Source organism: Scyliorhinus canicula, chromosome 5 (assembly GCF_902713615.1).
Source record: "Scyliorhinus canicula chromosome 5, sScyCan1.1, whole genome shotgun sequence".
Lineage (NCBI taxonomy): Eukaryota > Metazoa > Chordata > Chondrichthyes > Carcharhiniformes > Scyliorhinidae > Scyliorhinus > Scyliorhinus canicula.
This window is the reverse complement of record NC_052150.1, coordinates 16,693,726-16,711,613: the sequence shown is the minus strand read 5'-3', so window position 1 is coordinate 16,711,613 and position 17,888 is coordinate 16,693,726. Positions and strand designations below refer to the sequence as shown.

Below are 17,888 nucleotides of genomic sequence, written 5' to 3'. Positions count from 1 at the left end.
CCCCCCACCCCCCACCACCCATAGGCCTGATCCCCGTCATGCAAAAAGTGCCAGCCTGGCACCCAAGTGCCAGTGTCAGGGTGCCCAGGTGGCACCAGCAGTGCCAAGGTGCCACCCTTCCCAGAGAGCAAGCACCTGGGGGCCTCCCATCCCTTGGGAGACCCCCATGAGTGTTATTCTATCTGGTCCCTGTTTGTGGAGATCAGCACTGAACAGCACTCGCCCGAGGTCTCCAAGGCGAACAGGGTGGATCCATTGCCCTGGTTAGATCTCATGCACGCATATTAGACTGTCTTACTCTAATATGCAGATTTTAAAAAATAAATACATTTAGAGTACCATTTTTTTTTCAAATAAGGGGCATTTTAGCCGTGGCCAATCCACCTACCTTGCACATCTTTGGGTTGTGGGGATGAGACCCACACAAACAGTGGGAAAATGTGCAAACTCCACACTGACAGTTACCTAGGGCTGGGATTCGAACCCAGATCCTCAGCGCCGTGAGGCAGCGGTGCTAACCACTGTGTCACATGTTGCCCTTCTAAAATGCAGATTTGCCAGAAAGTGATGCGGCCCAAAATGAGCAGGATTCACAATCACGGCGTCTCACAAAATCGCGTTAGATCTTGCGAGGTGTGGCGAGCCGGATAGATCCTGGAAGAGGGATCTCCTGACATCCACCGGCTGTGCCGAGCTGCTCTTCGGCGCAACGCGGCCGGCAGATCTCGTCCATAGGTTTAGCCCAGTTCCACTTCTCAACATTTTAAATTTTGGACTATTAATGCAATTCTTCTTTGAACCTTCTCAAATGCATTGATGCCCTGTTAGATAACAGGCCAAAAACTGAATGCACGGAGAACGTTTCTGTGTGTTCTGCAGTCTGATTAAGTTAAAATATGAGCATTCAATGTGGAACAGCAATCCAAAATATGGTATCACCACATTTTACCATTTCTCAGCCTTGGACCAGTTCGGGAGGTGTGAATATAAAATATAGCTACAGGAAGCATGAATACTAGACTCTGCTTTTACAGCTCTAACCCCACACCTCGTCTTATGACCACAGATTTGCATAGCTACCCATTAACAGTAAATGACATAAATGTGGTTACTTTGCAATCTTCTCTTCATTGTCCATAATGACTAAATTGCAACAGTGAATCCTGTACCATTTTGAAGTGATGAGTTTCGTTTGCAACATTATGATCCTTCACTCTTATCTAGGAAGCGCATTTTTAAACCTTACCCCTCCCCCACACTGAAGTTTGTAGTCCAAGCATACAATCCACACTTGAACTGCAAATTATATTGTATCTATTCTTACTTTTACAAGTGGAAAACTATCTGTTGTTTTACCTGATTAGCTTAATATGTTAAATTTGATCTCCCCCATGCGAATGACGAGTCTCATGTTCATTCATTCTTGGGATGTGAGCGTCGGTGTCCTTTCTGTTCTGTCGGTGGGAAGGCCAGCATTTATTGGCCATCCCTAATTGCCCTGGAGCAGGTGGGTGGTGAGCTGCCTACCACAATGTTGTGCTTTGGAGTCATTTGTCAGCCAGGTTGAGTAAGGATGGCAGATTTCCTCCTCTGAAGGGGATTAGTGAACCAGATGGGATTTTGTGACTACCCAGTAGGATATACTTAATTTCCAGAAATTAAATTCCATAGTTGTCGTGGTGAGATTTGAACTGTAGAGCATTCGTTTCTCAATTACTAGTCGATTGCCACCATGCCACAATGTAAGGGATGATCGCACACGGAAGGATATGAGCCTTTGTGGAAGCAATTATAGAAAACAGACAGGAACAGAAAGAAGTACAAAACAAACTACTAGCAGTTGGATCATGGCATGAGACCCAGCTACACAGAACTCTTCATTTTCTAAATCTGACCATCCTGCTATGTTTAGTCTGTAGGAGCCATACAGAGAAAGTGTTGTCAAAAGCTCCATGCAAGGCTCTTTATTTATTAACTTCTGGATCCAAATGTTCTTCAGCATAATTTTTTTTGGCAGGAGTCCCATGAACGAGCATCCACGTGTGAAATCTGTTATCATTATGACTTCCGCATTGAAACCCCACCATGTTCAGTATAAGTTGTATATAGCACTCGGAATTTTTTCCTATGCAGGACAAACCTACTCCGTTAGTATTGTACAGATATATATGCCGTCAGTATTGTACAGACATGTATGCCATCAGTATTGTACAGATATATATGTAAGAAACTTTTGCAAGGAGTGTACATTCTAAATCACCATGTCAGCTGCGAAAACTGTTATTGCCGTCTTCTGTAATATATGGTACAAAGGCACAGGCTTCATGCACTTTTACAAACAATGTCATGTAAAATAATCACTCCTCATGTCTCAACTGAGCACACACCATATATTCATGGATTTTTAATAAGCCTTGAGCTTCACTGTTGCTAGAATTACTGTGTCAAGCTGCTCAATATGCCAAATCCTGCTTTGCTGGTCTAACTGTTAAATCAGCCAATTAAACAATAAAGGACTATACTTGTCAGTCAAGTTATTCAAATATTGAAATTCAGCCTCAGTGAGTAGGTACAAAGATGTTAAAAATTGAAATCTCTCCTCATTTGGGTGCATAGTCAAATATATATGGAGAAACACGGGAAACTTTTGATTTGTGAGGATTAATAATAATTAGCTCTGATTTTCGTGGATTACATGTTAGAGTACTGTGGACCACATTCTCTTCACTCCTGTGCACACCAACAAGACTTCAAGAAGGGCCAATTGTTAACTGCCTCAAGGGCATAAGTGGCTCACAGGGTGAGTAAAGAAGCTGCCGTGGCTTTGTGCAGTAATATCTGAAGCTAAGGTCGGGAAAATCGTCAGCAGTTAAGTTAACTGCAGTTCTGAGTGTCCACGCTGAGTATCTTCCAGGCAGCCACTGAAGACGTTCCAGAAATCAGCATTCACAATGTCACTGAATCTCTCCACCACAAGGCAAAGCAATGAATTAAGGTCAGCATCAGCTGCAGGGGCAAAGGTTTCTCCTGGCTGACTTACCACCCAAAGTTAGTGTATCACTCAATGTGTAACTTCCAAATAATCCAGGACCATTTTGGAATAGGAGAGATTTCCATATCTTCTGTGTGACAATGCTTTGCAAGTAGCAACACAGAACCCTAGGTGTTAATTAGTGTTATTCAGGGAATACACAGGATTCAATTATACTATGCCAGCCCGGTGAAAGTAAGTTGTTCAGACAGAAAGTTTGCACAGAAGACTGGCTTCAATGAATCAAAAGATATGCACAGTGCCCATGGCTGTTGATCCCCCTGAAGAGTCCATGTCTACAGCCCCAGCACTGAGTATAATGATCCCCATGTAAAAGATGAGGGTGCTCATTAAGCAAGCTTGCCGGCTGCACGAGGAATGTCTCCATTGCTTAGGTAACTCGTGGATAAATAACGTTAGAAGGTGCTGCTTGCCTCACAGCATTGCAATGAAACCGTGTATTGGAGGAGCAGAAGCCACAGGAAGAAGAGATGGAGCGGTAATACAAAGAAGAAGACCTCATATAATCAGCAGCAGGAGTTCAGGCCTCAAAGACCCGGAGAGTGAGAGGGCACTGGAGACAACTTTATTCACTGAGTCCTCCCTATGTTTGAGATAACTTGTTTTATTTCCTCATTTGTATTCATTATATTGACATAGTACCGTTAACATAATGGGCGGGATTCTGATCCCGCCTCTGACAATCAGATTTCCCATTGAATCCGCCCACGCTGCGGGGAAACCCTCGGTGGGGGTGCGTTGTCGGCGGGACCGGAAGATCCCTCTGGGGTGAAAGGTCGGAAGATCTGGACCAATGTAACATTCCAAGGCACTTCACAAGAACATTCTAAAACAAGATGCAGCACCGAGCAACATAAACGAATATTAGGTCAGACGACAAAAATCATGGTCAAAGAGGTAGATTTTATACAGTGTGTTAAAGGAGGAAAGTGAAGTGTAGAGGTGGGGCCCAGGCAACTGAAGGCCTGGCCACCAAAGGTGGAATGATTATAATTGAGAAGACACAAAAAGTAGAGGAGTGCAGGTATCTCTATGGGGCTGGAGAAGATTGCAGAGATAGAGAGAGGGCTGAGGTGGACTGAAAATAAAGATGGGTTGCCTTTGCACAGTGTAACCATGTGATTATGAAATCACTGCTTATGTCAATAGCAAGCTGCCTTTCATGAATTCTAAACCTATGTCCCCAAATTACCTTGCTGTTCCAAATCAGTTTACATTCAGAATAAAACTCCTGCTGTTTTATTACTGAAATGCATCATGAATACTGGGTAGCTTTTTGCTCTGGAAAAACATTCATCTTATTCCTACAGCCAAATTGTCCATGAGGTTCTGGAATTTGAGTTAGAACCACAATCAGGTAGGCCCGCATCCTGTTTAAATACTGTTCCAAATTCTAGTGCTTCCTGAGTATTTAACGCTTCCTTTGTTCAGAATGGTGCCAGTGTCACAGTCATGGCTGGATGGGAGTTGTGCTCTGTTGTACATTGTCTGGCGAAGCAGAGCTCTCAGAATTCCAGCTTGCATCTGTTCAGCTTCGAAGATGAGGTGAAGCCATTTTGTGGAAATGGTAGTTTGAATGCAAATTGGCCGTTGAGGTCCGGGTAGAATTAAACTCTCTCCTTCGCTCTGTGATGCTGTTTTGCATCCTATCTATATCGTCGGGTTTCATTTGAGCTGTAACTACAGGATTACCGAATCACAACCAGTTGAGAACAACACTACAGTTGGAGACAAAATGTATTTTGAAGACTTTGAGGATTCTCCCTAAAGGATGCCAGTATTCCTTCTTGGTTGAACTTTATGCAGTGACCTCTGCAGTTGTAAACTTTTTTGGTACTTATAGGATAGCAGAATTCTTAACAGACTGTTATCCACCTGTTACCCTCACTGCCTGAGAGATGGAGTCAGGGAGGCTAACTAGTCTACCTGGTGAAGCTGAGCAGAAGCAGCCAGCTTCTGCTGACCTCCGAGCAGACCCTATTTCTTTGATTCTTTTTTCAGAACCACCCTGTTCAATACCTGCAGCAGCAATGGTCCAGCCAGTAGGATTCTGGCCTCCGAGTCCCCAGATTCAAATCAAAAGGACTTGAGTACAAGAATCAAGCTGACATACCGGTGACACACTGAGGGAGTGCTGCACTACTGGATGAATGAGATGCTAAACTGAGGCCCCGCCTGCCCTGTCAGATCAATCTCAAAGATCCCTTGAAGAAGAACAGGGGAATTATTCTCAATGTCCTGTCCAATGTTTATCCCTGTGTCAACATCAGGAAAATTGATTGTCTGGTTATGATCACGTTGCTGTTTGTGGGAGCTTGCTGTGCACAGATTATCTGCTGCTTTTCCTACATTATAATTGTGGTTGCACTTCAAAAGCACGTCATTGGCTATAAATCACTTTCAAACATCTGGTGCTCATGAAAGGTGCTATATAAATGCCAGTCTTCCCTTTTATCTTTGTTCCTCCCAGCAGGAGCTCAGCTGGTCAATATTTATCCTTCAACCCACAGCACTAAAGTAACAGATTAAATCTGGCTATTACCTCATTGTTATTTGTGGGACTTTGGCATGCCCACAATAGTTTGCTGCATTTCCTATGTTAGAACCATGAGCAGATCTCAAAAGTACTTCACAGAGCTTTGGGGTGTCCTGAAGCTTCGTGAAAATACAAACTTGTTCTTTGTTAAAGAATCTTTAGCTGATAACTTTCCTGCCATGTCGTGCACAATCAAAGAGCTTCACTTCCACTCCAGCTTCATTTTTAGGCCAATGCTTGAAGGAGAAAGGAAAGAGAAAGAGAAAATGTTATAATTCTGATACAGTGAATACTTTGAAATGCGGTGACTGTTGTCATATAGGTAAATGCAGCAGTCATTTTAGTGTGTGGCAAAACTTCACAATAATAATGCGATGTATTGGTCATGTTGGCTGAGGAAATATGTTGGAAAGAACACTGGGAGTTCTTCTTGCTCATTCTTAACTAATGCCCTTTTGGTAACAGCCTGCCAATTCTGACCTTTGATGACAACGAAGGTAATACCTTTCCCTCCCTAGCAGCACTGTGGGTGTACCTACACCACGTGGACTGCAGCGGTTTAAGCGGGCAGCTCATCTACCACCTTCTGGAGGGAAATTAGGAATGGGCTATAAATGCTGGCCCAGTCAGTAGCAACCCCATACCGTGAATAGAATTTTAAAAACCTAACGCTATCTCAACGAATAGTCCCACTATTAAGCAGCATCTGCAATTAGATTTTGGTTGATGGGTGCTACTGATTTGGAAACAGAAGTCGAAATATTCTGCTGCCCCAGTAATGCTCTGGCTTCTCAATTTGATGTCAGATTAGGTCTCGTCAAGAAGTAGAGGAAATCAGGTTTGCAGATACTTTGCATTGCCAGCAATTGAATGATGTTTCAACAATAACAACCACATGTATTTATACAGCACCATCAATGCAATAAAACCTCGTGAAGCATTTAGCCAAAGCATTATAAAGCAAAACTTGACAACAAGCCAAATAATATGGGCAGCACGGTAGCACAGTACTGTTGCTTCACAGTTCCAGGGTCCCAGATTTGATTCCCGGCTTGGGTCACTGTCTGTGTGGAGTCTGCACATTCTCCCTGTGAGTCCGTGGGTTTCCTCCCGGTGCTCCGGTTTCCTCCCACAAGTCCTGAAAGGCGTGTTGTTAGGTGAATTGGACATTCTGAATTCTCCCTCTATGTACCTGAACAGGTGCCAGAATGTGGCGACTAGGGGCTTTTCACAGTAACTTCATTGCAGTGTTAATGTAAGCCTACTTGTGATGATAATAAAGAAGATTATTATTATTATTATAAGGCTACATTAGGGCAGCTGATTAATGCTTGGTCAACAAGACAGGTTTATGGAGCAAAGAGAGAGACAAAAGTTGAAAGGTTGAGAGAGGAAGGTCTCGAGCTAAGGGCCTGCCAAGGCACAGCCACCAAATGGTCGAGTGATTAAAATCGGGGATGCATCCGAGAAGTCAGAATTAGAAAAGCTCAGATATCAGAGGGTGAAGGGGATGGAGAAGGTTACAGAGATAGTGAGAGGCAAGGCTATGGAGGGATTCATAAATCAGGTTGAGAAGTTTTAAATCAAGACATTGTCTAACCGGGAACCAAAGTAGTTCATTGAGAATAGGGATGAAATAGTGAAAGGGGCTTGGTCTGAGTTAGGCCACAGGGAACAGAATTTTCAACATCCGCAAATTTACAGAGGATAAAAGCTGGGAGGAGCCAAGGACTTAGTTGGAATAGTCACATGTAGAGATAATGAATGCATGGATGAGGGTTCCAACATCAGTGGAGTAAAGGCAGAGGTGGGGTTCGGGCATGTTATGGTGTGAAAATAGGCTGTCTTAGTCATGGCGTGGATGTGTGGTTGGAAGCTCGTCCCTGGGGTTTAACGTGGCACAAAGGTTTGAGAGAGAGGGAGGAAGTTAGGGGCTTGAAAACATTAACTGTGCATTGACTGAGGTGTGGTCATTGTTAAGATACTTGACTTTATTATCACAAACTTTTAATCATCAGGTGTTGACAAGCTGTGGGACTGCCAAAAGGGCCAGACACAGACATCCCACTGGAGAGGTGACTCACATAACCACCTTTTAATGATTAAATATTAATGTTCAAAATTTAGGTTCAAGGACAAGCTGTGAATATCCCCAAGCAGATGATTCGTTACAGATTGCTCAATTACCATTTGTACCAAGAAAACCTTTCAAAAATGAATGTCGAAATGAATTTCGGAAAGAGCTGAAAAGGAATAAAGAATGTACACCGCTGTCAACTGTGACTGTAAGGTAAAATGTGTTTCTAAATAATATTATTTTGCAATAAATTCACGATAATCAGAGAAAGTTATGCAATGAAACGGAACATTTTACCAATCTATCAAACAAAGAAGTTAAGGAAGAATTCGTGACAAATTATAATTTTCAATAATCTGAGTTTTTTTTGTGTGGAATTCAATCTTGCGTGTTGGTGATAGATTCTGTACACAGATCACCTTTTATATTACTCATTACATTATCCTTCACACGTGTTGATGCAATAATTGGCACACAAACTTTGATATCATTCTTTTGGCAAGTGGCCGTCATAAATTAGAACTGGTTGCCATTAACTCTTAAGTGTTAATAACTAGTTTCTGCTCTATTCTGGAGCGTAAGGATTAAAGTTACATTGGGGCGTTGTTTTTATAATCTCTGGCATTTGTTTTGTCGATGTATTACTGAGATATGCCACTTCTCTTTACCGGGCCGTTGATTGTTGCCCAACCAGCAGAGCGAGGAGACAGTGTGTTTTCAAGTCTCTGTCAATATAACACTTTAGTTATCTGTTGAACATGTGCAATGGCACATCCTCCCTTATACCTGTCATCGCTCTGGAATGCCTTCATCATGCTTGGTATCACCCTCAGCCAGACGCATCGCATATTCACTGTTGTGGGGTTAAGTTGGAGGAACGAGCAACCCCGCTCCCCCAGTGTGTGAGTACATTTAATTGCTGAGTAAATGGAATGATGTTGGGCCGAATCTCATCAGCCCCATAGAGGAGGCTTTGGGGGCAGGGGGTGGGGGAATATTTGAAAGTTTCTGTTGGGTCGTTTACCCGACATGTTCCTGCCTCTGAGCGATTTTGCTGGAGGCAGGGTCAGGCTGGCATCGACAGGGGCAGGTAGCCAATTAGTAGCAATTAAGTGCCCATTGGGGGGCACATGAAAATCTTGACACGCCCATATGTGGAGTACAATAAGGTTTATAAGAACATAAGAACATAAGAACTAGGAGCAGGAGTAGGCCATCTGGCCCCTCGAGCCTGCTCCGCCATTCAATTAGATCATGGCTGATCTTTTGTGGACTCAGCTCCACTTTCCGGCCCGAACACCATAACCCTTAATCCCTTTATTCTTCAAAAAACTATCTATCTTTACCTTAAAAACATGTAATGAAGGAGCCTCAACTGCTTCACTGGGCAAGGAATTCCATAGATTCACAACCCTTTGGGTGAAGAAGTTCCTCCTAAACTCAGTTCTAAATCTACTTCCCCTTATTTTGAGGCTATGCCCCCTAGTTCTGCTGTCACCCGCCAGTGGAAACAACCTGCCCGCATCTATCCTATCTATTCCCTTCATAATTTTAAATGTTTCTATAAGATCCCCCCTCATCCTTCTAAATTCCAACGAGTACAGTCCCAGTCTACTCAACCTCTCCTCATAATCCAACCCCTTCAGCTCTGGGATTAACCTAGTGAATCTCCTCTGCACACCCTCCAGCGCCAGTACGTCCTTTCTCAAGTAAGGAGACCAAAACTGAACACAATACTCCAGGTGTGGCCGCACTAACACCTTATACAATTGCAACATAACCTCCCTAGTCTTAAACTCCATCCCTCTAGCAATGAAGGACAAAATTCCATTTGCCTTCTTAATCACCTGTTGCACTTGTAAACCAACCTTCTGTGACTCATGCACTAGCACACCCAAGACTCTCTGAACAGCGGCATGCTTTAATATTTTATCGTTTAAATAATAATCCCGTTTGCTGTTATTCCTACCAAAATGGATAACCTCACATTTGTCAACATTGTATTCCATCTGCCAGACCCGAGCCCATTCACTTAACCTATCCAAATCCCTCTGCAGACTTCCAGTATCCTCTGCACTTTTTGCTTTACCATTCATCTTAGTGTCATGTGCAAACTTGGACACATTGCCCTTGGTCCCCAACTCCAAATCATCAATGTAAATTGTGAACAATTGTGGGCCCAACACAGATCCCTGAGGGACACCACTAGCTACTGATTGCCAACCAGAGAAACACCCATTTATCCCAACTCTTTGCTTTCTATTAATTAACCAATCCTCTATCCATGCTACTACTTTACCCTTAATGCCATGCATCTTTATCTTATGCAGCAACCTTTTGTGTGGCACCTTGTCAAAGGCTTTCTGGAAATCCAGATTATACCACATCCATCGGCTCCCCGTTATCTACTGCACTGGTAATGTCCTCAAAAAATTCCACTAAATTAGTTAGGCACGACCTGCCTTTTACGAACCCATGCTGCGTCTGCCCAATGGGACAATTTCTATCCAGATGCCTCGCAATTTCTTCCTTGATGATAGATTCCAGCATCTTCCCTATTACCGAAGTTAAACTCACTGGCCTATAATTTCCTGCTTTCTGCCTACCTCCTTTTTTAAACAGTGGCGTCACGTTTGCTAATTTCCAATCCACCGGGACCACCCCAGAGTCTAGTGAATTTCGGTAAATTATCACTAGTGCATCTGCAATTTCCCTAGCCATCTCTTTTAGCACTCTGGGATGCATTCCATCAGGGCCAGGAGACTTGTCTACCTTTAGCCCCATTAGCTTGCCCATCACTCCCTCCTTAGTGATAACAGTCCTCTCAAGGTCCTCACCTGTCATAGCCTCATTTCTATCAGTCGCTGGCATGTTATTTGTGTCTTCCACTGTGAAGACCGACCCAAAAAACCTGTTCAGTTCCTCAGCCATTTCCTCATTTCCCATTATTAAAACTCCCTTCTCATCCTCTAAGGGACCAATATTTACCTTAGCCACTCTTTTTTGTCTTATATATTTGTAAAAACTTTTACTGTCTGTTTTTATATTCTGAGCAAGTTTACTCTCATACTCTATCTTACTCTTCTTTATAGCTTTTTTAGTAGCTTTCTGTTGCCCCCTAAAGATTTCCCAGGCTTCTAATCTCCCAGCAATCTTTGCCACTTTATATGCTTTTTCCTTCAATTTGATACTCTCCCTTATTTCCTTAGATATCCACGGTCGATTTTCCCTCTTTCTTCCGTCCTTCCTTTTTGTTGGTATAAACCTTTGCTGAGCACTGTGAAAAATCGCTTGGAAGGTTCTCCACTGTTCCTCAACTGTTCCACCATAAAGTCTTAGCTCCCAGTCTACCTTAGCTAGCTCTTCTCTCATCCCCTTGTAATCTCCTTTGTTTAAAACACAAAACACTAGTATTTGATTTTACTTTCTCACCCTCCATCTGTATTTTAAATTCCACCATATTGTGATCGCTCCTTCCGAGAGGATCCCTAACTATGAGATCATGAATCAATCCTGTCTCATTACACAGGACAAGATCTAGGACCGCCTGTTCCCTCGTAGGTTCCATTACATACTGTTCTAGGAAACTATCGCGGATACATTCTATAAACTCCTCCTCACGGTTGCCTTGACCGACCTGGTTAAACCAATCGACATGTAGATTAAAATCCCCCATGATAACTGCTGTACCATTTCTACATGCATCAGTTATTTCTTTGTTTATTGCCTGCCCCACCATCTCGTTACTATTTGGTGGCCGATAGACTACTCCTATCAGTGACTTTTTCGCCTTACTATTCCTGATTTCCACCCAAATGGATTCAACCTTATCCTCCATAGCACCGATGTCATCCCTTACTATTGCCCGGATGTCATCCTTAAATAACAGAGCAACACCACCTCCCTTACCATCCACTCTGTCCTTCCGAATAGTTTGATACCCTCGGATATTTAACTCCCAGTCGTGACCATCCTTTAACCATGTTTCAGTAATGGCCACTAAATCATAGTCATTTACGATGATTTGTGCCACCAACTCATTTACTTTATTCTGAATACTACGAGCATTCAGGTAAAGTACACTTATGTTGGTCTTTTTACCTCTGTTTTGAATCTTAACATCTCCAGTTTTATTCCTTTTGTTATTACTGGGCCTATTCACTGTACTCCCCTCAGTCACTGTACCTTGTACTGTCGCCCTTATGGATTTCTGACTATGTCTTCTCTGCCTTGCACTTTTCCCCTTACTTCCTTTTGTTTCTGTCCCTGTTTTACTACCTTCCAACTTCCAGCATTGGTTCCCATCCCCCTGCCACATTAGTTTAAACCCTCCCCAACAGCTCTAGAAAACATCGGTTCCAGTCCTGCCCAAGTGCAGACCGTCCGGTTTGTACTGGTCCCACCTCCCCCAGAACCGGTCCCAATGCCCCAGGAATTTGAATCCCTCCCTCTTGCACCATCTCTCGAGCCACGCATTCATCCTATCTATCCTGACATTCCTACTCTGACTAGCTCGTGGCACTGGTAGCAATCCTGAGATTACTACCTTTGAGGTCCTACTTTTTAGTTTAACTCCTAACTCCCTGAATTCCGCTTGTAGGACCTCATCCCGTTTTTTACCTATATCGTTGGTGCCTATGTGCACCACGACAGCTGGCTGTTCACCCTCCCCCCCCAGAATGTCCTGCAGCCGCTCCGAGACATCCTTGACCCTTGCACCAGGGAGGCAACATACCATCCTGGAGTCTCGATTGCGTCCACAGAACCGCCTGTCTATTCCCCTTACGATCGAGTCCCCTATCACTATAGCCCTGCCATTTTTCTTCCTGCCCTGCTGTGCAGCAGAGCCAGCCACGGTGCCATGAACCTGGCTGCTGCTGCCTTCCCCTGGTGAGCCATCTTCCTCAACAGTATCCAAAGCGGTATATCTGTTTTGCAGGGAGATGACCGCAGGGGACACCTGCACTGCCTTCCTACTCTTGCTCTTTCTTTTGGTCACCCATTTTCTATCTCCCTCAGTAACCTTCACCTGCGGTGTGACCAACTTGCTAAACGTGCTATCCACGACCTCCTCAGCGTCGCGGATGCTCCAAAGTGAGTCCATCCGCAGCTCCAGAGCCGTCAAGCGGTCTAACAAGAGCTGCAACTGAACACACTTCTTGCACGTGAAGGAGCCAGGGACAGTGTCCCTGAGCTCCCACATCGCACACGAGGAGCATGACACGGGTCTGGGATCTCCTGCCATGTCTTAAACCCTTGGTAAACTTAAACAACTACAATTTCAAAATAAAATAAATAAATTAGACAATGAAAAGAAAAAGAGAGACTACTTACCAGTCACTTACCAGGGTTAAAAAGCACCTCCTCACACTCTGCACCGAATTACCTCACTGCACCAAATTACCAAGTTTCAATCCTCCACTCTGTATGAGTCTCACTCCGGATGAGTCTCCTGGAAAGTGCTTGCCTGTTTGAAGTATGATTACCTTGAAAGCTATGTTGGTTGCAGATTGCTGTGTTATTTCGAGAATAATTTTATTTAATAATGGGGCCTGCTACATCTCTGGTAAACCACACCTTGTATCACCCCATCATGTATCGCTCCTGATCTGAGTCAATTGAGAGGCCTCTTCTGGAAGTCAAGAGAGCCAATCAGAGGGTGAGAGAGCCAATCTGTGCCGTGGCCACTGAAGCCACCAGCCACCCACCCCCTGAGCTGTATGCGTCGGACTGTCCAACACTTGTTTCGGGCCAACGTTTAGAAAACGCCAAAGTATATCATGGAGTTCAACTGACCTACAGCTGTTTATCGATTTTCGTTACGATGAGCACAAGGGCCTGCCTTTCAGATGTTATTCAACAGAGGCCTTAAGCACTTTTAATCAGAAACAAGCTTTATTCTACAAATTCAGTTAACATTTTTATGAACACACACAGTAAGCATTTTTATCAGCTACCAACATAAATACCCCACACAGCTACAGTAATCTATGTATCACCCTTAATAAATTCTCCCTTTAGCTGTTCCAATTTAATAACAACATCCCATAAACCATAAACCCCTTTTCAAAGGTGTGGCCCAGCACACAGCACTCAGACCTGGTATGGCTGCTCTTGTTTCCTTTCCAAAACAGCAGCTTTGAATTCCTTCTCGAAAGCTATTATTTCTTTTCAAGTTATCAAGCAGCCTGGAATCAGCTTTTAAAATGAGGATTGAGAGACAGGACAAGACTTCTCTGCCTGAAACCAGCAGCCAAACCTGAATACCAAAGCAAAATCTCAGAGCCACAAACGAGCCCCAAAGCAAAGCGAAAGTAAAACTCAGTGCCACAGCCCAGCTCCACCCATACAATGACATCACTGAAGCCCTGTGATAAGACAAAACATTTCTTAAAGAGACACTCCATGAGACACTGTGCGTTTTCTGTTCCCCAGGAGAAGGCCCCCCATAACCGCAGGAGCGGGTGAAGACTGGAGGAGGAACCAGTGGAATTGCGGCCCTTCACCATGGCAGAGCAACGGGCCCTGGACATGGTCGGCGAGCCCGAGGAAAGGGCAGTCAGCGGGGTGGAGATCAGCCTCAGGCGAGGAAATACCCCGTTGAGTTGTGCTTCCCGTGCCACTTGTGTCAACCCCTCTCCCAACACCACCCCTACACTACCCTCAGCCCCACGCCACCCTCACCCCACCCTCACCCCAACACCGCCCTCATTGCCACACCACCCTCACACCCACACCACCCTCACCCCCACACCACCCTCACACCCACACCACCCTCACCCCCACACTACTCTCACCCCCACACCACCCTCACACCCACACCACCCTCACACCCACACCACCCTCACCCCCACACTACCCTCACCCCCACACCACCCTCACCCCCACACCACCCTCACCCCCACACTACCCTCACCCCCACACTACCCTCACCCCCACACTACCCTCACACCCACACTACCCTCACCCCCACACCACCCTCACCCCCACACTACCCTCACCCCCACACTACCCTCACCCCCACACTACCCTCACCCCCACACCACCCTCACCCCCACACTACCCTCACCCCCACACTACCCTCACCCCCACACTACCCTCACACCCACACTACCCTCACCCCCACACCACCCTCACCCCCACACTACCCTCAGCCCCACACCACCCTCACACCCACACCACCCTCACACCCACACCACCCTCACCCCCACACTACCCTCACCCCCACACTACCCTCACCCCCACACCACCCTCACCCCCACACTACCCTCAGCCCCACACCACCCTCACACCCACACCACCCTCACCCCCACACCACCCTCACACCCACACCACCATCATCACCCTCACCACAACACTACCCTCAGCCCACACCACCCTCAGCCCCTAACCGCCCTCACACCCACACCACCCTCACCCCAACGCCACCCTCACCCCCACACCACCCTCACCCCCACACCACCCTCACCCCCACACCACCCTCACCCCCACACCACCCTCAGCCCCACACCACCCTCACCCCCTCACCACCCTCACCCCCCACACCACCCTCACCCCCCCCCCCCACCCCCACACCACACCCCCACACCACCCGCACCCCACACTACACTCACCCCCACACCACCCTCACACCCACACCACCCTCACCCCCACACCACCCTCACCCCCACACCGCCCTCACCCCCACACCACCCTCACCCCCACACCACCCTCACCCCCCACCACCCTCACCCCCCACACCACCCTCACCCCACACTACCCTCACCCCCACACTACCCTCACCCCCACACTACCCTCACCCCCACACCACCCTCATCCCCACACCACCCTCATCCCCACACCACCCTCACCCCCACACCACCCTCATCCCCACACCACCCTCACACCCACACCACCCTCACCCCCACACCACCATCATCACCCTCACCACAACACTACCCCCACACCACCCTCACACCCACACCACCCTCACACCCACACCACCCTCACACCCACACCACCATCATCACCCTCACCACAACACTACCCCCACACCACCCTCAGCCCCACACCACCCTCAGCCCCACACCACCCTCAGCCCCACACCGCCCTCACCTCCACACTACTCTCACCCCCACACTACCCTCACCCCCACACCACCCTCACCCCAACACCACCCTCATCCCCACACCACCCTCACACCCACACCACCCTCACCCCACACCACCCTCAGCCCCACACCACCCTCACCTACACACTACCCTCACCCCCATACCACCCTCACACCCCACACCACCCTCACCCCCACACCACCCTCACACCCACACCACCCTCACCCCCACACCACCCTCACCCCCACACCACCCTCACCCCCACACCACCCTCACCTCCACACCACCCTCACCCCCACACCACCCTCACCCCCACACCACCCTCACCCCCACACCACCCTCACCCCCAACACCACCCTCACCCCCACACCACCCTCACCCCACCCTCACCCCACCCTCAGCCCCACACCACCCTCACCCCACCCTCACCTACACACTACCCTCACCCCCATACCACCCTCACCCCAACACCACCCTCACCCCCCACACCACCCTCACCCTCACCCCCACACCACCTCACCCCCCACACCACCCTCACCTCCACACCACCCTCACCCCCACACCACCCTCACCCCCACACCACCCTCACCCCCACACCACCCTCACCCCCAACACCACCCTCACCCCCACACCACCCTCACCCCACCCTCACCCCACCCTCAGCCCCACACCACCCTCACCCCACCCTCACCCCCACACCACCCTCACCCCCAACACCACCCTCACCCCCACACCACCCTCACCCCCACACCACCCTCACCCCCACACCACCCTCTCACCCACACCACCCTCACCCCCACATCACCCTCACCCCCCACACCACCCTCACCCCCTCACCATCCTCACCCCCACACCACCCCCACCCCCACACCACACTCACCCCCACACCACCCTCACCCCCACACCACCCTCACCCCCACACTACCCTCACCTCAACACCACCCTCACTCCCACACCACCCTCAGCCCCACTACCCTCACCCCCACCATCACCCCAACACCACCCTCAGCCCCACTACCCTCACCCCCATACTATCCTCCCCCCCACACCACCCTCATCACCCACACCACCCTCACCCCCACACCACCCTCACCCCCACACCACCCTCAGCCCCACACCACCCTCACCCCCACACCACCCTCACCCCCACACCACCCTCGGCCCCACTACCCCCACCCCCACCATCACCCCAACACCACCCTCAGCCCCAACACCACCCTCTCACCCCAACACCACCCTCTCACCCCAACACCACCCTCAGCCCACACCACCCTCAGCCCCACTACCCCCACCCCCACCATCACCCCAACACCACCCTCAGCCCCACTACCCTCACCCCCATACTATCCTCCCCCCCACACCACCCTCATCACCCACACCACCCTCATCACCCACACCACCCTCACCCCCACACCACCCTCACCCCCACACCACCCTCACCCCCTCACCCCCCTCACCCCCCACACCACCCTCACCCCCACACCCCCACACCACCCCCACCCACACCACACTCACCCCCACACCACCCTCACCCCCACACTACCCTCACCTCAACACCACCCTCACTCCCACACCACCCTCAGCCCCACTACCCTCACCCCCACCATCACCCCAACACCACCCTCAGCCCCACTACACTCACCCCCATACTATCCTCCCCCCCACACCACCCTCATCACCCACACCACCCTCACCCCCACACCACCCTCACCCCCTCCCCCACACCACCCTCAGCCCCACTACCCCCACCCCCACCATCACCCCAACACCACCCTCAGCCCCACTACCCTCACCCCCATACTATCCTCCCCCCCACACCACCCTCATCACCCACACCACCCTCACCCCCACACCACCCTCACCCCAACACCACCCTCACCCCCACACCACCCTCATCACCCACACCACCCTCATCACCCACACCACCCTCACCCCCACGCCACCCTCACCCCCACACCACCCTCACCCCCACACCACCCTCACCACCCTCAGCCCCACACCACCCTCACCCCAACACCACCCTCACCCCAACACCACCCTCTCACCCCAACACCACCCTCTCACCCCAACACCACCCTCAGCCCACACCACCCTCAGCCCCACACCACCCTCACCCCAACACCACCCTCACCC

General features: G+C 48.6%; 1 protein-coding gene across 1 annotated transcript in view; it reads left to right on the top strand.

The window, feature by feature from the left end:
* The window catches only part of LOC119965581, a 154,722-nt gene that overhangs the window by 103,926 nt on the left and 32,908 nt on the right, over positions 1–17,888 (top strand). Inside the window, exon 3 of the mRNA XM_038796373.1 lies at positions 7,716–7,878. Within this exon, the coding sequence (XP_038652301.1) occupies positions 7,716–7,878 (163 nt within the window). The remainder of the gene's footprint in view (positions 1–7,715; positions 7,879–17,888) is intronic.